This window comes from Aotus nancymaae, unplaced genomic scaffold (assembly GCF_030222135.1).
Source record: "Aotus nancymaae isolate 86718 unplaced genomic scaffold, 86718_ANA_hifiasm-v0.15.2.pri h1tg000049l, whole genome shotgun sequence".
In the NCBI taxonomy this organism is placed as follows: domain Eukaryota; kingdom Metazoa; phylum Chordata; class Mammalia; order Primates; family Aotidae; genus Aotus; species Aotus nancymaae.
Window position 1 is genome coordinate 30,046,974 of NW_026988463.1, and position 22,384 is coordinate 30,069,357.

Sequence of the window (22,384 nt, forward strand, 5' to 3'; positions counted from 1 at the left end):
ATTTTCAGATAATTAAGTGTTGCTATTTGAATCATGTTATTTTCAGTGAAAGAAATTAATTTTATCATCTTTGATATATGGCACACATGCTGTGCCAATATACTTTCTCAGAATTTAGTTATTTTGGAAGTTTTTTTTTAATTTTAATTTTTGTAGAACAGTTTTGCTGTTCATATTATTCTCACTTAATGGATTTTTTTTTTTTTTTTTTTTTTTTTTTTTTTTTGAGGACGTTGACTGTAACACAGAGTTTCCTTCTGGCCTGCAAATTTTTTGGCAAATTCACTGGTTATCTTATAAGACTATGCTTGTAAATGACACATCACTTTTCTCTTGCAGCACCCAAGATATTCTTTTCAGCTGTGACTTTTGAAATTGTGTTTATATATGTGTTTGTTATAAATATCTATGTGCATATCCCAGTTTGTTTTATTGAGCTTCTAGCTTTTTACATTATTTTTTCTTCTAGAATTTTTTAGTTGTTATTTCTTTTTGCATATTTAGCTTTTACAATTTTTTGATATTTTAAATATTTTTGTGCTTATTCTAATTTTTAAATTTTTAATAGTTGTCTGTGTTCCTCTTTCTCACTATTATTTAATTTATTTAAATTTTTAAAAATTAGTTTATACATCATATTTTATGTTTCCTTTCTCAACAGTTTATAATTTTTATATGGGGCTATTTTGCTATAATATTTTCTATTCATTGTAATTTTTGATTGAGATTTGGACATTTTAAAAAAAATCTACCTGTCACAGTCTTTGTAAAATAGCTTTTTTTTTTTTCTGGCATACATTGAAACCTATTGTTTTAGCCAGAGATTCTGGGAATTTCTCAGACATGTTCTTAGGATGTATCTTGTCTTAAAATTTGTGTTTATTTTTAGTTAAAGAAATTTATTAGTGTTTTTGCTTAATGGCCCATCCTCATTTGCTACATGTGTTTTCTCTCTGTAGTACTGCAGTCTCTCTACTGCTGTAGCATCTACTTTAGATCTTAGCAGATTCAAACTGTCATTCCAAAAATTGCTATTATAGTAGTCTACTTTCATGCCGCCAAAAAGACATACCCAAGACTATATAATTTATAAAGAAAAATGGTTCAATGGACTCACTCACTGTTCCACATGGCTGAGGAGGGCTCATAATTGTGGCAGAAAATAAAGACAAAGGAAAGTGACATCTTACATGGTGGCAGTCAGAGAAGGGGCATGGGCAGAGGAACTCTCTTTTATAAAAACTATCAGATTTTGTGAGACTCCTAACTATCACAAGAACACAATAGGATATACCCATACCCATAATTCAATTACTTTCCACCAGATTTTTTCCACAACTAGTGAGAATTATGAAATCTACAATTCAAAATGAGATTTAAGTAGAAATCAAGAACCAAACCATATTAGCCACCACTTTCTTTAGTATTTAATGCCATGGAAGACAGAAACCAGTTTGTGAAAAGACTCTTAGAAGCTAGAAATAGAAATGTATGTGTCACTATTTTTCTGGGGTTTATTTTATTTATTTATTTATTTATTTATTTATTTTGGTAAAACTGAAAAACAGAAGTTGGCAGTTTACTTCTAAAGGCACTACATTCTGTTTTGGGAGCAGGAAGAGCTTTGCTGGATAAGTGTAACAGAATTATTTTTCTATGTGATTCTTTGCATTGTGCTCACCTGGGGTACTGCACACAAGTAACTTATTTATAAATCTTCCACAAATGTGTTTTGGTCAGTGTGTTTTTGTTGAATTTAGATGTCTATAAAGGAAGTAGGTCCTGTGGTGCTTTTTTATGCCATCTTGCTCATGCAGTTTGTATAATTTTATAGGTTAGATATATAGAGTATACAAATCTTAGTCTAGCAAGTGAAGTAATTTGTTATTTTTATTTTCTTTTCAGCTATGTGTTCTTATTTTGCCCAAGACATTTGGCCAGAGCAGGACATAAAAAAATCATTTCAAAAAGTGATGAGAAGATATGGAAACTGTGGGGATGAAAATTTACCACTAAGAAAAGTGTGTGAAAGTATGGATCATTGTAAAATGCACAAAAAAGTTTATAATAAACTTCACAAATGTTTGACAGCTACCCAGAGAAAAACATTTCTATGTTATAAATATGTAAAAGTCTTTCATATATTTTCATATTCAAATAAATCTAAGATAAGACATGCTAAAAAGAATGCTTATAAATGTGAAAAATGTGACAAATCATTTTGCATGTTTTTACATCTAATTCAACATAAAAGAATTCATACTAGAGTGAATTTCTACAAATGTGAAGAATGTGGCAGAGCCTTTAACCAGTCCTCACACCTTACTAAACATAAGAGAACTCATAGTGGAGAGAAATCCTACAAAGGTGAAGTATGTGGCAAAGATTTTAACCAGTTCTCACACCTTACTAGACATAAGATAATTTGTTCTGGAAAGAAACCCTACAAATGTGAAGAATGTGACAAAGTTTTTAACTGGTCCTCAAAACTTACTGCACATAAGAAAATTCAGGGTGGAGAGAAACCCTACAAATGTGAAGAATGTGGTAAAGCTTTTAACTTGTCCTCAACCCTTACTGGACATAAGAGAATTCATAGTGGAGAGAAACCCTACAAATGTGAAGAATGTGGTAAAGCTTTTAACTGGTCCTCAACCCTTACTACACATAAGAGAATTCATAGTGGAGAGAAACCCTACAAATGTGAAGAATGTGGTAAAGCTTTTAACTTGTCCTCAACCCTTACTAAACATAAGAGAATTCATAGTGGAGAGAAACCCTACAAATGTGAAGAATGTGGCAAAGCTTTTAACAGGTCCTCAACCCTTACTACACATAAGAGAATTCATAGTGGAGAGAAACCCTACAAATGTGAAGAATGTGGTAAAGCTTTTAACTGGTCGTCAACCCTTACTACACATAAGAGAATTCATAGTGGAGAGAAACCCTACAAATGTGAAGAATGTGGCAAAGCTTTTAGACGGTCCTCACACCTTACTAAACATAAGAGAATTCATAGTGGAGAGAACCCCTACAAGCATGAAGGATGTAGCAAAGCTTTTAACTGTTCTTCACACCTTACTAAACATAAGAGAATTCATAGTGGAGAGAAACCCTTCAAATGAGAAGAGTGTGGTGAAGCTTTTATCCATTTCTCAAACTTTACTAAACATTGGACAATTAATAATGGAGAGAAATCCTGCAAATGTGAACAGTGTGGCAAAGGTGTTTGTGTATTCTTAACCTTTACTGAACATAAGAATCTGTGCTGAAGAGAAGCCCTATACAAATGTGAAGAATGTGGCAAAGGCTTTTGTGAATCCTCAGCACTTAGTAAACATAAAATAATTCATACTACAGCATGTGGGAAAGCTTTTCAGCAGCAACCCTTACTAACCATAAGCAACTTCATACTGGAGAGAAACCTGATACTTTTGAAAAATGTGGAAAAGTTTTTAACTAGTTCTTACACCTTGCAGAACATGAAATAAAACATAATGGATGGAAACTACTAATGTTAAGAATGTGACAAAGCCCTTAGTATGTTGTTAACCCTTACTAAACATAAGGTAATTCATACTGGAGAGAATTCCAGCAAATGTGAAAAATGTGACAAAGACTTTAACAAGCTCTCAACATTTATTACACACAATTCATACTGGAGACAAATCCTACTGGCATAAAGAATGTGTCAAAGCCTTTTACAACTCCTCAATTCTTAGCAGACATAATTTATATTGGAGAGAAACTCTACAAACCTAAAAGATGGGACAATGCTTTTCACAATATAAAATAAATCGTAATGGTCCTAGACCCCAGAAATGTGAAGAATGTGTCAAATCCTTTAAATGGTTGTCACTCTTGATTGCTGGTAAGATCATTCACACTGTAGAAAACTACATGTTTGAAAAATGTGAAAAAACTGTTAACTAGTATTCACATTTTATTGGACAAGAAAGCATTTATACTAGAGAAAAATTCTACAAATATAAAAAAAGGTGGAAAAGCCATTTCTGCTCATATCCTACTCAACATCCAAGAGTTTATACTTAATAAAAGCATAGCAAGTGCAATTACTGTCAAAATTGCTTTCAGAAAATATGTCATTAAAGTGAAGAAGAGCATTCATTTTGAAGACAAACATTACAAATATAAAGAGAGTTGTAGTACCATTACTTGTTTCATAGATGTTATTGTACAGAGTTTATATTAGAAAAAAAGCCTGAAGCAGTTTCTCAAAACTTACTAAACATCAGGGAATTTATATTATATTGGAGAAAAAACTAATAAAAGTAATGAGTTTAACTAAAGTATTGTTCAAAAATGACAGCTAAGAAAACACCGGAGAGTTCATCATAAAATATATGTTTACAGATGCAGTAACTATGAAAACAACATTTACTTCAAAATTAGGTCTATATCAACATCAATAATTTGCAGTGGAAAAAACTAAGACACTGACCCTTCAGGCATTACACTAAATTGGAGTGTTGAGTGTAGAAATTATCCAAAACTAAAGTTGTTAGATAAATTATTTCTATATAACTTTAACAAAAGAAAATTGGAGAGTTGTAGTTGCATTCAAAGGATACTTTTTTCATTTAAAAACCTTACAGATTTATTTTTGGAAAATGAATAATAATTCAACTCATGATTTACTTCTTGTGGCATATTGTATTTTTATGGTGATAATAAAAATTATATAGAAGTATAAATAAAATATGTTTCTATGTCTCAAGTATTTAAAAATTTTTGTTATATATTTTTCTTTGAACATGTGAACTGCCTACACATACAGACTTTTAGTTTTGATTCACATACAGTTAAATATATGCATCTTAGTCTAATGAAATGTCTTAAGTGTAATAGAATTATAGAGTGAGTGTTTTTGTGTGTATGAGTTTTACCAATTTTCAGAAAAACAGCAATATTGAAACAAAACAAATTAATATGGTGACTAGTTTACTAGGAAACTAAAACCCTCAGGAATGTTGAATGCAAATCTATATTCTATTTTTTATTTAATTCATTATTGTACAGACCCATACTTTTCCTGCTTCTTATAATTAGTTTTTTGTTTTACAGTATAAGAGGTATTCATTGTAAGCCAGTTAGTAGTTAATTTTCATAAAATGTAGTAGGGCAGACAAAATGATTTTTAGATGTAATTTCCTAATTCATGTTTTATTGTTTGTTTGTTTTGTTTTGTTTTTAGAGCATTCTATTGTTTTCAATTGGAGAAATCTCTAAGCCTACTCTCCTCTAGTTATTGTTGCTTTAACTTTTTATAATTGGCATAAGTAAATTTTTCTGTTAAGCTAATTTATTCAGGGAATTACTTGGGAGGCTTCATGAATCATGAGGATTTTAGGTTTTTCTTTCTGGGTTTTTTTTTGAGCTGGAGTCTCGATCTGTCAACCAGGCTGAAGGGCAGTGGCTCAATTTCAGCTTACTGCAAGCTCCACCTCCTGAGTTCAAGAAATTCTTGTCTCAGTCTCCCAGGTAGCTGGGATTAAAAGTGTCTGCCATGACACCAACCTAATTTTTGTATTTTTAGTGGAGACAGGGTTTCACAATGTTGGACAAGCTGGTGTTGAACTCCTTACCTAATTGATCTGACCCTCAGCCTCCAGAAGTGCTGGGATTACAGGTGTGACCCAAGCTACCCAGTGAGAATGTTTTCATGCATAAATGTAGCAAACAAACATGACACTGCTTCTCATGTAACAGATGCTCCATAATAAGCCATAAGTATTTTTGCTGGAGTGTTTGCCAGCTCAAGTCAGATATGGAAAATATCAATGGTAAAGAAATAATGTTGCTTCTTCATGTGGAGAGAACATTTTTTCCAGGCTGCAAAGCAGACATTTGCTGAATTTAAAGAGAAATTCTGCTTTTTTTTTTTCTGATTATCTTCAGTTTTGTTTGTCTTCTTATGTGTATTTTAACTATATATGCATCACAGACCTCCTTTTTCTGTTATGGCTACAGTCTTCTCACTTTCATTTTTATGTCATGTCATTTCACATGGTGCTTTGTAGATTTTGATGAGAAAATTGTTTCTGTTTTTGTTTTTGTTTTTTTTCTAGAGATGGAGTATTGCTCTTGTTGCCCAGGCTGGAGTGCAAGGGCATGATCTCTGCCCATCAAAACCTCTGCCTCCTGGGTTTTTCTTCTACCTTAGCCTCCCAAGTAGCTGGGATTGTAAACATGCACCAAAACACCCAGTTAATTTTGCACTTTGAGTAGAGGTGGGTTTTTTCCATGTTGGTCAGGCTGGTCTCAAACTCCCGAACTCAGGTGATCCACCCACCTTGGTCTCGCAAAGTGGTGAGATTACAGACATGATACACTGTGCCTGGCCTGAAACTTTTAATGCAGTGAAAGTTGGTTTTAACTGGAGAGTTTGTCCATATAACTTTGACATCAGATAAAGGGTAGACACTATTCACAGGGGGAGAGAATTAAATTACTTAGCACTTTTTTTTGTAAAAAAAATTTTAAAAGATTCTTACAGAAAGTGTGTCAAATATGAAATATATCTTTATGAATAAATTTCTAAAAGTTAATGGTAATAAATTTTTAATATTTCATGATATGCTTATGGCACAACTTGTGTTTTCATGCAAAATCTCTATATTTAAGTATGAATGTTACAGATTGCCAAATAGTAAAATAACCTCTGTAGATTTTAAATTTGAATTTTTATATTGATATTATAATGTGAAGGAATTTCTCACTGTTATTTTATATATATATTTTGGGGGGTGAAGTTCAGCATACAGTTTTTATACTTAGTCACCTATCTGTAGCCAATTCCTTGGTTATTTTCTCTGGAAAACGTGGAGATTATGCTAGTTTTTGAATTAAAATATTTTCTGTTTTTCTGCATGCAAATTTGTTTAGTATGTTCACAGAGTGGCCAGTCATGGGACCACCAGGAGTCATGGGATCACCTGCCTTTCTACTGTCTTTTATATCATTAGCAATAGCACCAGAAACTTCAGGTGCCCCAAACTTAACGTTAAAGTTCTAAAGTAAATCGGCTTCATCCAGGCAGTGTGCAGGGTCCAGGGCATGATGTTAAGTATTGAAGTTTCTATGGTTATAATTGACAAATGACAGAATAGCACAAAGCTATATATTAATATTATTCAGTCAAATTTATGACAAATACAGATCATATTTGAAATATTGTTAACTTTCTATAAAGTTCTAAAAACACATTTTTTAACTTGGCATGAAATGGGTACTTATTTTTTAAAACATGATATTTTGAAGTATATATACATTGTCGAATACTTAGCTCTGTGTAATAAATGCATTAACTAACAGAGTTAGCTTTTTTGGTGAGACCACATGGCATTGTCTTAGCATTTTTCAAAAATACATATACATTTTTATGAACTATAGTCATCAAGCTGTCCAATAAATCTCTTGAAATTATTTTTCTCTATACAACTATAATTGTGTATTATTTAACAGACATTTTTCCAACCTCCCTTTTCTTCTAATTACCTTGGCACCTGGTGGTCACCATGTTATTCTGTACTTCAGTGAGATTAAATTTTCTAATAATACATATGTAAATGGAGTCATGAAATACTAGTGTTTCTGTGACTGGCTTATTTCAACAAATATAATGTCTTCCAGGTTAATCCATGTGACTGAAAATAATAGAATTATTTTAAAAAGTAAAAAATATTCAATTTTGTATATATAGCATATTGTATTCACTTCTGTATTAGATGTTGAAGTGTTGGTGCCATATTTGGGCTTCTGTGAAGAGTGCTGCAAACAACAGAGAATTGCAAGTATTTCTTCATTCTCATTTTGAATATATATCTGAAAGTACAATTGCTGGATTATATGGTAGTTCAATTTTAATTTTTTTTTCAGAAATTTCTATTTTGTTTGTTTTTTTTTTCCATGGTTGTCCTCATTTACATCCAAACCAACGGTGTGTAAGCATTTCCTTTACATCTTTACCAATGTTTTCTTTTTATTTTACCTAAATATCTCATAGGTATTTCTTTTTGTTTTAGTATTTTTGTTTTTCTCATAGGTAAATTTTATAAATATCTCATAGGTATTTTTTGTTTGCCTTTCTCTGACAATAATTGACATTAAGCATTTCTCAGTTTATCTCTTGGTCATGTCTTTTCTTGAAAAATATTTAAGCCTGGGCTTGGCATGGTGGCTCATGCCTGTAATCCCAGCACTTTGGGAGGCAAAGGTGGGTGGATCACCTGAGGTCAGGAGTTTGAGACCACCCTGGCCAACACAACAAAACCCCATCTCTACTAAAAATACAAGAATTAGTCAGGCATGGTGGTGCATGCCTTTAGTTCTAGCTACTAGGGGGAGCTGAAGCAAGAGGATCACTTGAACCTGGGAGGGGTAGGTTGCAGTGAGCTGAGACTGTGCTGCTGTACTCAAGCCGGGGCAACAGTGAGACTCCATCTGAAAAAATAAAGCCTGCTTCTCATAGTTATTTGTTTTCTGTTTTGTAGTCATTTGAGTTTCTTGCATTTTTTTAATATTATCTTCTTGTCACACACAAAATTTGCAAATATTTTCTCCCATTGTTCAGTCGTCTCATAATGTTGATTGTATCAGACTCTGTGCAGCAGGTTTTTACTTTGAAATAATCTGACTCATCCATTTTTTCTTTTGTTCCTGGGATTTTGAGGTTAAATTTAAAAATTCACTTTCCAGACCAATGTTATAAGGCTTTTAATCTGTATTTTTTGTGGTAGTTTCAGAGTTTCCAGCCTTACATTTAAGTAACTAATTTATTTTAAATTCTGAGATGAGAATCTTATCTTATTGCTTTGCATGTGTATATAAAGTTTTCTCAACACCATTTATTAAAGATACTGTCTTTTCCCTAAGGAACTGTCACCTTTTTAAGTATGTTACTAGTATTTAGATAGAGGTTGCATTATATCTGTAGATCATTATGTGTAATAGATACATTTAAAAATATTAATGCCAATTAATTAATGTGTAATAGTTCTCCATTTGTGTATTATTTAATTTTTTATTTGATACTCTTTTGAGTATAATGTAAAGTGCTTCAACTTTTTGGTTGAATTTATTTCAAAATATAGTTACTACAGTTATTGTGGATAAAATTGTTTTTAAATTTCATTTTGAGATAGTTGTTAGTGTGTGTATAGAAATCCTACTGACTTTAGGATGTTGTTTTTTGTTGAAAAACATGTGTTTTGAATAAAGAGAACTTCCAAACAGGATTTGTGTGAGCAACATGGCTGTTTATTCACCTGGGTTAATTCCCATTCATTTATTTCTGTTGACTTTGTCAAAAATAAGTTGGTTGTAGAAGTGTAGCTTTATTTCAGGGTTCTCTCAACTGTTCCAGGGAGATATATATATATATTATATATATATATATATATTATATATAATATATATATATATATATTATATATTATATATATATATATATAAAATAATATATATATTATTGTAACAGAATCATATTATACTGGTAACTGTAGCTTGTAGTACAGTTTGAACTCAGGTAATTTGAGGTCTCCGGGTTCATAATTAGTGCAAAGTTACCTTGGCTATTTGGACTGTTTCATTCTTTCATATAAATATTAGAATAGTTTTGTTTAATTGTATAAAAAATGGAATTGATAGTTTGATAGAAATAGCATTTAATCTGCAGGTTACTTTAGTCAGCCTGCACATCTGAATTATATTGGTTATTCAATGTCATGAGCATGGAATGCTTTTCCATTAACATTTGTGTCATCTCTGATTTCTTTCAGCTGTATTTTTTGGTTCTCCTTGCAGAGCTATTTTACTTCTTTGATGTAATATTTCTAGGTATTATTTTTGTTAGTGTCTATTGTAGATCGAACTGTTTTTAATTTTGTTCTCAGCTTCAATGTCATTAGTGTGCAGAAATGCTACTCATTTGTTTTTGTATTGATTTTGTATTCTGATACTTTAATGAAGTCATTTTTAGGCTTAGGAATCTTTTGGTGAAATCTAGGTAGAAAATTATGTCATCAGTGAAGATACTTTGACTTTCTCTATTGTTATATAAATGCCTTTAATTTCTTCATTTTGTTAAATTGCTCTGACTGGGACTTCAAGAACTATGTTGAATAGGAGTGTTTACAGTAAATAGTCTGGTCTTATTTCTGTTCATGTGAAGAGTGCATCCACATTTGCCTGTTCAGTATAATGTTGGCTGAGAATTTGTAACAGATAGCTTTTATTATTTTGAGGTACATTTTGCAAATACTCACTCCATCACAATTGTTCTGGTGCAAAAAGGAACAATGGGTTAGAAAGTATTTGTAGAATACTTTTCTGATTCAATTGCAGTGTCAGATTTTTTGGCTCACTCGCTTTATTATTTGCCATATAGAAGTCTCTACTTCAACAAAAGATGGCATTAATTTCAAGTTAATATGCTCACACATATTCTCCCTAGAAGGGTATTGGTGTGTTTCAATCAAAATGTAGCATTTCTGGCCAGTCGTGATGGCTCATGCATGTAACCCCAGCACTTTGGGAGGCCACGGTAGGTGAATCACCTGAGGTCAAAAGTTTGAGACCAGCCTGGCCAACATGGTGAAACCCCATCTCTACTAAAAATACAAAGTTAGCTCAGCATGCTTGTGCACACCTGTAATCCCATCAGCATGCTTGTGCACACCTGTAATCCCACCTACTCAAGAGTCAGGCAGAAGACCGCTCGAGCCCAGGAGGAGGGTGCAGTGAGCCAAGATGGCAGCACTGCATTCCAGCCTGGGTGACAAGCATGACTCCATCTCAACAACAATAAAAATGTAGCATTAATGGCCTTTCTTATGCTGCTGTGTTCATGTAAAATAGGAAAGCAGAAAATAAAGCAGAGTTAATCATGGCATTTTTAGTTTCTACAGAGACAGCATCTAAAAGCTAGTGGTATGTCAACTAGAAATACTGATATTGGCTGGGCATGTAGCTCACGACTGTAATCCCAGCACTTTGGGAGGCCAAGGTGGGAGAATGACAAGGTCAGGTGCTCGAGACCAACCTAACCAACATGATGAAATCCCATTTCTACTAAAAATTTTAAAAAATTAGCCAAATCTGCTGGTGCACCTCTGTAATCTCAGCTACTGAGGAGGCTGAGACAGGAGAATTGCTTGAACTCAGGAGGTGGAGGTTGCAGTGGGATGAGATTGCATCATTGCACTCCAGACTTGGCAACAGAGCAAGACTTCATCTCAAAAAGAAAAAAGAATGATAATATTTAAAAACTGAAAATAATACTTTATATTTTTAGTTTGTTTTATAGTTTATAAAAATTAATTCCTGAATTATTAAGTTAAATAACTTGAACATGCTGATACATAAACTTTCATCTAAAGGATACTGTTAATATTTTAATAGCTTATGATTTTGAGTCACAATCGCCACACTGGATTTACTGGAAAGAAGTAGTTTATTTTCTAAGTGTAGAGAATAGGCTTTGCAAACTCCTAAGTATATAGATTTTTTTAAGATTAGGACTATAATTATGTCTGAATAAAATTTATAGATTTCCAGTAACAGAAATTTTTAAAAAATAGATGTGAGATCAATAAAAACAAGTTATTAAAATGAATTTTTTTAAAAAAATGCACATGTTCAGTAAACAACATTTAAAACCACCTTATAAGTGAATGACCAGTAATTCAATCTATAATTTTAGTCACTGAGAAAACTTAATATCATTTTAATTATTCAATTAGAAAAAGTATTTTTATATTAGTGTTTCTGCAATTTTCAGAAACTTTAGATAACTCAATGGATGATGATGGGCATGCAGACCACAAATTTTCTAGATAATAATAGGTTCATTTTAGCTTCTAACACAAAAATTCAATATATTTTAAAAGTAAAATTACTGCCTTTTTAAGTCATAAGAGGGATATTATTGTTAGAATCCATTTACCAAATTATTTGTTTTGGACTTTGTAATAAGTACTTTAAACTAAAAATCAAATTCTACGTAGTAGCTAAGGGTTGAAAAAATGTGGTATTTTAATTTCTCTTTATTTTACTAAATTAGAAAATTCAAATCTAAAATGTGAGGTCAGGAATGAACACAAGAATTGGGTTAGAGCTTGTTTGGCATAATGGTTAAGATTGAAACTCAGCATCAGGTGATTCCTGGTTGAATCTTAGTTCAGCCACTTATGGGCTGAATGACCTGAATATGGTTTCTTGACCTCTCTGTGTTTGACTCCTCAGCTGTACACTGAGGATAACACTGCCAAAATTCTAGTGTTTTGGTAAAATGGAAGCAATTAATGCAAATAAAGGTGCCAGAAGAGTGCTCCACACACAACAAGTGTACAGGAAATGTACAAGCTCTGATTTTTTGATTCTGTTAAGTCATAATAAACTCTAATCCTGAAAACAAGGTGACCACATTAGTAGTTTGTAACTCATTTTCATTCTTACCAGTTAATCTGGGGTATAATTGAGGTTGGCAAATTTCCATGTATTCATATACAGCATAAATAGAAATATGAAAAGATTTCTTATTGAGTACTACTCTCACTCCAGTAACAATAGATAAATAAGCACTTAAATCCTAGGTGTTTGTCAGTTTTAAAAGTAGAGAAGGAGGCAAATTGTTTTTTCATCTATTTATTTAATGAATTTCTTATTTATGTTCATTTGTTAAATTTAAATGTAGTTTAGAAATATATATTCAAGTGATCCAAGGTGGTTGAATAGATACAACTCCAGCGCACAACACCCAGTGAGAGAGAAACAGAAATCCAGAGATATCCTGGCTCCAACTGAGGTACCAGGTGCATTTCAACAGGTCTAGTCTGATGGTGAGCAAAGCCCACTCAGGGCAGACTGAGGAGGGGAGGGGTGCTGTTTCACCCAGAAAGTGCATCTGACCCATGAGTCGGAGGCTCCCCCTCTGGCACTTCGGTCCAGTACAGCGCTTCCCCCAAAGCCTGAGCAATACACAGAATGGGGGATCTTTGCCAGTCAAGTGAGGGGAATTACAAGCATGGAGTTGAATAATAATCCAGGACGGTGTCCCGGATTGGCACACAGACCTAAACAGATGCATATGGCCGGCAGAACTTGTGGAGTGAGCTATTGCCACCTCCCCCTACCAGAGAGAGAGGGAGCTATAATGGGAGGAGCTTGGTGGCCCCTACCCGATGACTGGAGAGACAGGAAGCTGAAAGGGGGAGATGGCTGGGTGCTGCTGAGAGGGTCCTTACCCTCCCCTACAAACTCCAGAGGGCTGAAGCTCTGACTCTAGTGGGTTGTGCAGCCAGTGCCACAGCCTGAGCTGAAAACTGAATGATCCAGCCCAGTGGAGGAAGGGCACAACCCACTATTGGAGGGGTGGGACTGGGCTACATGTTTTAACAAAAAACACAGGAAGTCTATGTAGCAATGGGATGGTGTTCTTGACAACCCAGCAGCACCTACAGGTCAGCAGAGGAGGTGGGCTTAATCTCCCAGCATAAACAAAAAAGACACAGGAAGCTTCCCTAGTAACCTGAAGGAGTCCCTAGAAACCCAGTAGTGCCTCCACAGGCAGACAAGTGAACTCATCAAACAGCTCCCTGACAACACAGCCAGGTAAACCCACAAAGATGGGAAAAAAACAGCGAAAAAGATGAAACAATCAAAGACCAGAACACCTCTTCTCCTTCAAAGGATCACAACTCCTCAACAACACAGGATCACATCATGACTGAGAAGGAGTGCGATGAATTGACAGAAACAGGCTTCAGAAGGCGGATAATAACAAACTTTTCTGAGCTAAAGGAACACATTCTAACTCAATGCAAAGAAACCAAAAACCTTGAAAAAAGGTTAGACAAAATGCTAACTAGAATAACCAGCTTAGTGAAGAACATAAACGACTTGATGGAGTTGAAAAACACAACACGAGAACTACGTGAAGGAAACACAAGTTTTATTAGCCGAATCGATCAAGCAGAAGAAAGGATATCAGAGATTGAAGATCAACTCAATGAAATAAAAAAGAAGGCAAGACAAGAGAGAAAAGAGTGAAAAGAAATGAACAAAGTCTCCAAGAAATATGGGATTATGTGAAAAGACCTAACCTATGCTTGATTGGTGTACCTGAATGTGATGGGGAGAATGAATCCAAGCTGGAAAACACACTCCAGGATATTATCCAGGAGAAGCTCTCAAGCCTAGCAAGGCAATCCAAATTTCAAATTCAAGAAATGCAGAGAATTCCACAAAGATATAGAGAAACCCCAAGGCACATAATTGTCAGATTCACCAGGGTTGAAATGAAGGAAAAAATGCTAAGGGCAGCCAGAGAGAAAGGTCAGGTCACCCACAGAGGGAAGCCAATCAGACTCACAGTGGATCTCTTGGCAGAAACCCTACAAGCCAGAAGAGAGTGGGGGCCAATATTCAACATCCTTAAAGAAAAGAATTTTAAACCCAGAATCTCATATCCAGCCAAACTAAGCTTCATGAGTGAAGGAGAAATTAAATCCTTTACGGACAAGCAATTACTGAGAGATTTTGTCACCACCAGACCTGCCCTACAAGAGCTCCTGAAAGAAACACTAAGCACAGAAAGGAACAAGTACCAGTCACTGCAAAAGCAAACCAGTGGACAAAGACCAAAAATGCAATGAAGAAAATGAGTCAACTAATGGGAAAGAAAACCAGCCAGTAACAAAATGGCAGGATCAAATTCACACATAACAATAGTAACATTGAATGTAAATGGCCTGAATGCCCAAATCAAAAGACACAGACTGGCAAATTGAATAAAAAGCCAGAACCCATTGGTGTGTTGTATTCAAGAAACCCATCTCACATACAAAGACACACATAGACTCAAAATAAAGGGATGGAAGAAGATTTACAAAGCAAATGGAGAACAAAAAAAAGCAGGGGTTGCAATCCTAGTCTAATAAAATGGACTTCAAACCAACAAAGATTAAAAGAGACAAAGAAAGATACTACATACTGGAAAAAGAATCAATCTAACAAGAGGAGATAACTATCCTAAATATATACGCACCCAACACAGAAGCACTCAGATACATAAAACAAGTTCTTAATGACCTAAACCGAGATTTAGACTCCCACACAATAATAGTGGTAGACTTCAACAGTCCACTGTCAATATTTGACAGATCAACGAGACACAAAATTAACAAGTATATCCAGGACTTGAATGCAGAGCAAGACCAAGTGGACCTAATAGACATATACAGAAGACTCCAACCCAAATCCACAGAATATACATTTTTCTCAGCACCATATTGCACTTACTCTAAAATTGACCACACCATTGGAAGCAAGTCACTCTTCAGCAAATACAAAAGAATGGAAATCATAACAGTCTATCAGACCACAGCGCAATCAGACTAGAACTCAGGATTAAGAAACACACTCAAACCCACACAACCACTTGTAAACTGAACAACTTGCTTCTGAGTGTCAAGTGGATAAACAATGATATGAAGGCAGAAATAAAGACGTTCTTTGAAACCAATCAAAATGAAGACACAACTTACCAGAATCTCTGGGACACCTGTAAAGGAGTGTCAAGAGGGAAATTTATAGCAACAAATGCCCACATGAGAAACAAGGAAAGATCTAAAATTGACACCCTATCATCAAAAATGAAAGAATTAGAGGAGGAAGATCAAAAAAACTCAAAAGCTAGCAGAAGACAAGAAATAACTAAGATCAGAGCAGAACTGAAGGAGATAGAGACACAAAAAAACCCTTCAAAAAATCAATAAATCCAGGAGCTGGTTTTGTGAAAAGATCAACAAAATAGACAGACTGCTAGCTAGGTTAATAAAAAAGAAAAGGGAGAAGAATCAAATAGATGCAATGAAAACGACAAAGGGGATATCACCACTGATCCCACAGAAATACAAGCTACCATCAGAGATTACTACAAAGAGCTCTACTCACATAAACCAATAAATCGGGAAGAAATGGATAAATTCCTAGACACTTGTACTTAACCAAGACTAAACCAGGAGGAAGTTGAAACCCTGAATAGACCAATAACAAGGGCTGAAGTAGAGGCAGCAATCAACAGCCTACCAAACAAACAAAGTCCAGGTCCAGATGGGTTCACAGATGAATTCTACCAGACGTACAAAGAGGAGCTGGTTCCATTCCCTCTGAAACTGTATCTAAGAATAAAAAAGGAGGGAATCCTCCCTAACTCATTTTATGAGACCAACATCATCCTGATACCAAAACCAGGCAGAGACTCAACTAAAAAAAATCTTCAGGCCAATATCCACGAAGAACATCGATGCAAAAATCTTCAATAAAATACTGGCAAACACATCAAGAAGCTCATCCATCATAATCAAGTAGGTTTCATCCCGGGGATGCAAGGATGGTTCAACATACACAGATCCATAAATGTAATCCACCACATAAACTGAATCAAAGACAAAAACCACATGATTATCTCAATAGATGCAGAGAAGACCTTCAACAAAATTGAACAGCCCTTCATGCTAAAATCTCTCAATAAACTAGGTATTGATGGAACATATCATAAAATGATAAAAGGTATATATGACAAACCTACAGCCAATATCATACTGAATGGGCAAAAGCTGGAAGAATTCCCTTTGAAATCAGGCACTAGGCAAGGATGCCCTCTCTCACCACTCCTATTCAATATAGTACTGGAAGTTCTAGCCAGAGCAATCAGGTAAGAAAAAGAAATAAAGAGTATTCAATTAGGAAAGGAGGAAGTCAAACTGTCTCTTTTACAGATGATGTGTTTGTGTATTTAGAAGACCCCATCGTCTCAGCCCCAAATCTTCTCAAACTGATAAGCAACTTCAGCAAAGTCTCAGGATACAAAATCATTGTGCAGAAATCACAAGCATTCCTATATACCAATAACAGACAAACAGAGAGCCAAATCAGGAGCGAACTACCATTCACAATTGTTACAAAGAGTATAAAATACCTAGGAATACAACTAACAAAGGATGTAAAGGACCTCTTCAAGGAGAACTACAAACCACTGCTCAATGAAATAAGAGATGACACAAACAGATGGAAAAACATTCCATGCTCATGATTAGGAAGAATTAATATTGTGAAAATGGTCATACTGCCCAAAGTAATCTATAGATTCAAAGCTATCCCCAACAAGCTACCAATGAGCTTCTTCACACAACTGGAAAAAAACACTTTAAATTTCATATGGAATCACAAGAGAGCCTGCATAGCCAAGACAATCCTAAGCAAAAAGAACAAAGCAGGAGGCATCACACTGCTGGACTTCAAACTATACTACAAAGCTACAGTAATCAAAACAGCATGGTACTGGTACCAAAACAGAGACATAGACCAATGGAACAGAACAGAGGCCCCAGAAGAAGCACCACACATCTACAATCATCTGATCTTTGACAAACCTGGCAGAAACAAGCAATGGGGAAAGGACTCCATGTTTAATAAATGGTTTTGGAAAAACTGGCTAGCAATGTGCAGAAAGCAGAAACTGGACGCCTACCTGTCACCTTACACTAAAATTAACTCCAGATGGATTAAAGATTTAAACATAAAACCTAACACCATAAAAACACTAGAAGACAACATAGGCAAAACCATCCAGGACATAGGCATAGGCAAGGACTTCATGACTAAAACACCAAAAGCAATGGCAATAAAAGCCAAGATAGATAAATGGGATCTAATTAAAATTCAGAGCTTCTGCACAGCAAAAGAAACCATCATTAGAGTGAATCGGCAACCAAGAGAATGGGAAAACGTTTTTGCAATCTACCCATTCGACAAAGGGCTAATATCCAGAATCTACAAAGAACTAAAACAGATATACAAGAAGAAAACAAACAAGCCCTTCAAAAGTGGGTGAAGGATATGAACAGACACTTTTCAAAAGAAGACATATATGAGGCCACCAAACATATGAAAAAATGCTTATCATCACTGGCCATTAGAGAAATGCAAATCAAAACCACATTGAGATATCATCTCACACCGGTTAGAATGGCGATCATTAAAAAATCTGGAGACAACAATGCTGGAGAGGATGCAGAGAAATAGGAACCCTCTTACACAACTGGTGGGAGTGTAAATTAGTTCAACCACTGTGGAAGACAGTGGCGATTTCTCAAGGATCCAGAAATAGAATTTCCATTTGACCCAGCAATCCCATTACTGGGCATATACCCAAAGAACTATAAATCGTTCTACTATAAAGACACATGCACATGTATGTTCACTGCAGCCCTGTGTACAATAGCAAAAACCTGGAACCAACCCAAATGCCCATCAGTGATAGACTGGACAAAGAAAATGTGGAACCTATACACCATGGAATACTATGCAGCCATAAAAAACGATGAGTTCGTGTCCTTTGTAGGGACTTGGATGAATCTGGAAACCATCCTTCTCAGCAAACTGACACAAGAACAGAAAGCCAAACACCACGTGTTCTTACTCATAGGTGGGTGTTGAACAATGAGAACACGTGGACTCGGAGAGAGGAACATCACACACTGGGGGCAGTTGTGGGGTGTAGGGGAGAGACAGCGGGGTGTGGGGAGGGAAGGGAGGGTGGGGAGGCATAACATGGGGAGAAATGCTAGATATAGTGTGCACCTAAAGATAAAGAAATAAATTTAAATTAAAAAAGAAAAATAAACATGATTTTAAAATACAAATAATCATCCTTAATAAAATAAATAATGGATATGCCATAAAAATCTGCTCATCTGTTTTATTTCTCTTCTATCTGATCATCCTGTTTACTAGAAAATATTAATTAAAAATCAACAAAAAGTGGAATTTGATTGATTCACTGGAGTGCAGCCAAGCTTTTCAGTTGTGGAGTTTAGTGCCTGAAGTTCTTTGTGCTGGCAACAGAACCAGATCTCCAGATGAGCGGGTTTGTCTCAGTGACTCTTCACAAATATGAACTTCTTCCCAAGCTGGTTAATGACCTTATCATTTTGCCAGTTATCCAGGTTTAGGTTTTCTCTTCAGGGTTCTTTTCCCCCTTCCTTCCTACTCCCTTTGTTGCTGCTACAGTTCGAGACAACGTAATCTCTTTCCTAACTGTCTACCCTCTTGAATTCATCTGATACATTATGGCCTGATGAATCACCTTAATATAAGTCATTAAACATATTAGAAGTAATTCTAAGTAAATAATTATAATAAGTGTAAATAAAGCAAAAGATAGAAAATGACAAAAATGAAAATGTGAACGAGAACCACCACAACCTGTAAAGCAATAATAACCCAGCTATACCAAAAATGCTCAGGAAACACTTGCAATTAGAAGCTTTAAGAAGTTATAAGAAAAACATCTAAAACATAACAGTTCAGAAAAGTTGAAAGTAAAAGATTGGCAAAAGATATGCCACAAAATACTTAGAGAAAGCTGGTATAGCTATATTTTCAAATAAACAAAAAAATTTGGACAAACAACGTCACAATAAATAATGACAGTTACTAAATTTTTTTAATGATAAAGAAGAGAAAAAGCTGCAATTATTTTTAATGTTTAGCTTTTCTTTGTAAAAAACTTATATAAAAAAACTTAAACGGTCTTTTGATTAAAGTTAAAAATCTATTGCTGCACAATTTAACTGATTAAAAGATTTCCAGATGTCTTGACTCCAGGAGATTTCTTTCCAACCTGACCTTTCATTTCTAACAGATCTCACATTTACAGATTTCTCTTTAGCAAACACGATCTGAAATCATTTGTAGGTAATCAGCACTTCAAGCATATGGAGGCTCTGGCTGAGGCAGCAGAGTTCTGGGAGACAGAACCCTGGGAGACTCAGTGTCCCCCCAAGAGACCCAGTCTTGGGCTAAGCCGATCACCACCAGGGCTCCTACACAGGACCTATGTGGCCAACCTGGGCTCATTCTTCCCCGTCAGTCCTCCTGGTCTCTCTGAGGGCTGCCGAACCACCAGAGTGTGGCTCTCCTTCCGAAAGCTGGAGCTTCATTCCTCTTTGATTCTCATCAGTTCCCATCTTCCTCCTCCACAGAGTTTCAGAACCAAGGAATGAAACTTTCTAAGGCTCTGCCGATGTCCCACACTGATGAACGTCATCCCCAACTGCTGGCTGATGCGATAGAGCTCGCTCTCCCCCTCCTCTGTCAGGGCACTGGTGGCTTCATCAAGCACTGCGTACTTCGGCTGCAGGTAGAAGAGTCGGGCAAAGGAGAGCCGTTGCATCTCCCCACCGGGGACAGAACATCATGCCAGTTCCAATCCACCTGCTGGTCCAGACCCTCTGTCCTTGCCACCAAGCTGGACAGGCCTGCCAATTCCAAGAACCTCAAGATCCTCTCATCATCAGTAGAACCTGAGTCAGGGTAAATCTCCTTCAGGGGATATATCACTTGCTCCCGAAGGGTCCCGTCAGTGAAGAACGGCTTTTGTGGCAGGAATTAGCACCCCATGGAGCCCAAAGACTGTCAGCATCTGCACTGAGCCCTATGTGATCATCCAGAGGCCTCCCAGAACCCGGAGCAAGGAGGTCTTGCCAGTGCCCGTGTTGCCTGTGATGAGCAGGCTCTGTCCCTCGGATATCTGTAGGCTCAGATCCTTGATTAGGGGGTTGTCAGACGAGGGAGCAGAGATGGAGACCCGCTCAAGGAGAAACGCCGTGTCTGCTGGCTCTGCTGCTGGACATCCCGGGGCCTTGTCCAAGACCCACTCGCTCTCACCCAGGATCTCACAGTCCTATGACTTCAGGGACATGTCCAGCAGCGTCTCCCGAAGCTGCCCAATCCTGTGCGTGTAGCCAGCCACATCCGAGAGCCTTGTGGACAGGTCGCTGAGCTGAGTGAAGCAGCTGATGAGGTAGATGCACACAAAGGCGTTCTTGCTGACGGGGATGCTAAGCTCTGCGGGACTCAGTTCTCCATAGACCCCACTGAACATCGGGATTGCGATGACAACGTAACTCAGGATGCTGCCCAGATAGTCAAAGGTGTTGATGCCGATGTACAGCCAGAGCTCCTTGGACATCAGCTCCCTGTAGGTCTGAAGGAGTCTCTGCAGCCTGCGGTCTGTCCTCATGTGCTCCACACGCCCAGCTCTGTAGAAAGCAGCAGGCTCCACATTCACCCGAATCTGCATGTGTTTGAACCTAAAATCTCCCTCCAGCTTCTCCTGATGCACCAGCTTCATCACAATGGGCCCCATCAAAGTTTTGTTCACCACAGTCCGCAGGATGAAATACCCGAAGATGCTCACAGACCAGAGCCAGCCTGTGCTCTGGAAGCACTGGTAAGTGTAGGAGATGAGGGTGAAGGGGGAGACGATCAGCTTGCTGGCCATGCTGCTGAGCTGCCGACAGAATCGCTCCACATCCTGGCTGATGCGCTGGTCCGGGTTATCGATGTCATCCCACAGCACGTTGGGAGTGTAGTGCACACAGCCCGTGGAGTTCAGAACAATAAGCATGACAGCCAGGAATGTCAGAGTCTTAAATGCTTCCAGGTCTTTGTTTCCCAGGACCCCATAGTACGGACTGGGGGTCAATCCAACCTGGTAGATCACCAATTGCTCTGGCGCTAGCTCCGGGTGCGGACCCTGGGACCGCCATGACCTGAGACCGGATGGACTCCCTAAATTTTTTTTAAAGCTAAACTGACCAGGAAGAAACAAACATTTCTGAACTTGGATGCATCTCAACTCATCATCTCAAATTGCAGAAAACAAAAATGACAGAATTAGAGGTAGTGTTTGACAAATCTATTAACATAATGGTCATTGATAGATCAATTAGGTAATATATTTTTAAGCATGTAGATGATTTGAACAATATGGTTAGAAAGCTGATAGAGTGTACAGCCATGGACTATTTTTCCCAATAAATGCAAAAAATATATATTTTTCAGGCATGAATTAATCTTTTATGAAAAATGTTCTCCTCAACATAATAATAGCAAAAACATTACATTTATTTGTGCCAGGCAGTGTTGCAAACCATTTAGAATACATTTAGTCCTCACAACAATTCCAGGGGTTTGGCATATAAATATTCCCTTTTTATAGATGAGAAAGCCAAGGCACAAAGAGGCTAAGTGATTTTTCCAAGGTCATACAGTCAGAAAATGGAAGAGCTGGGATTTCCAAAGTCTGTTCTCTTACCTACTGCATAATATTGCAGAAAAATATGCACTACTTGGGAATTAAGCTAATAAAAATATGTGCAATCTTATGGAGAACATTATAAAATCTATGGACAATATTAAAGAGGACCTAGAGAAAAGAAGAGCTCATGCTCATGATATGAAAGAATCAATGGCAAAAGAGTCAGTTTTTCCTAAATGAATGTATAGATTCAAA

The 22,384-nt window shown here is 36.4% G+C and overlaps 1 protein-coding gene and 1 pseudogene across 1 annotated transcript in view; one reads left to right on the top strand and one right to left on the bottom strand.

Annotated features, from left to right (window-relative positions):
* LOC105709352 (zinc finger protein 724-like) overlaps positions 1-9,257 on the top strand; it is a 47,194-nt gene extending 37,937 nt beyond the window's left edge. The window contains exon 4 of the mRNA XM_064362731.1: positions 1,906-9,257. Within this exon, the coding sequence (XP_064218801.1) occupies positions 1,906-3,125 (1,220 nt within the window). The 3' untranslated portion in view covers positions 3,126-9,257. The remainder of the gene's footprint in view (positions 1-1,905) is intronic.
* A 10,698-nt stretch (positions 9,258-19,955) lies between these two features.
* On the bottom strand, positions 19,956-21,511 carry LOC105734010 (lysosomal cobalamin transporter ABCD4-like; annotated as a pseudogene).
* Between the last annotated feature and the right edge of the window lie 873 nt (positions 21,512-22,384).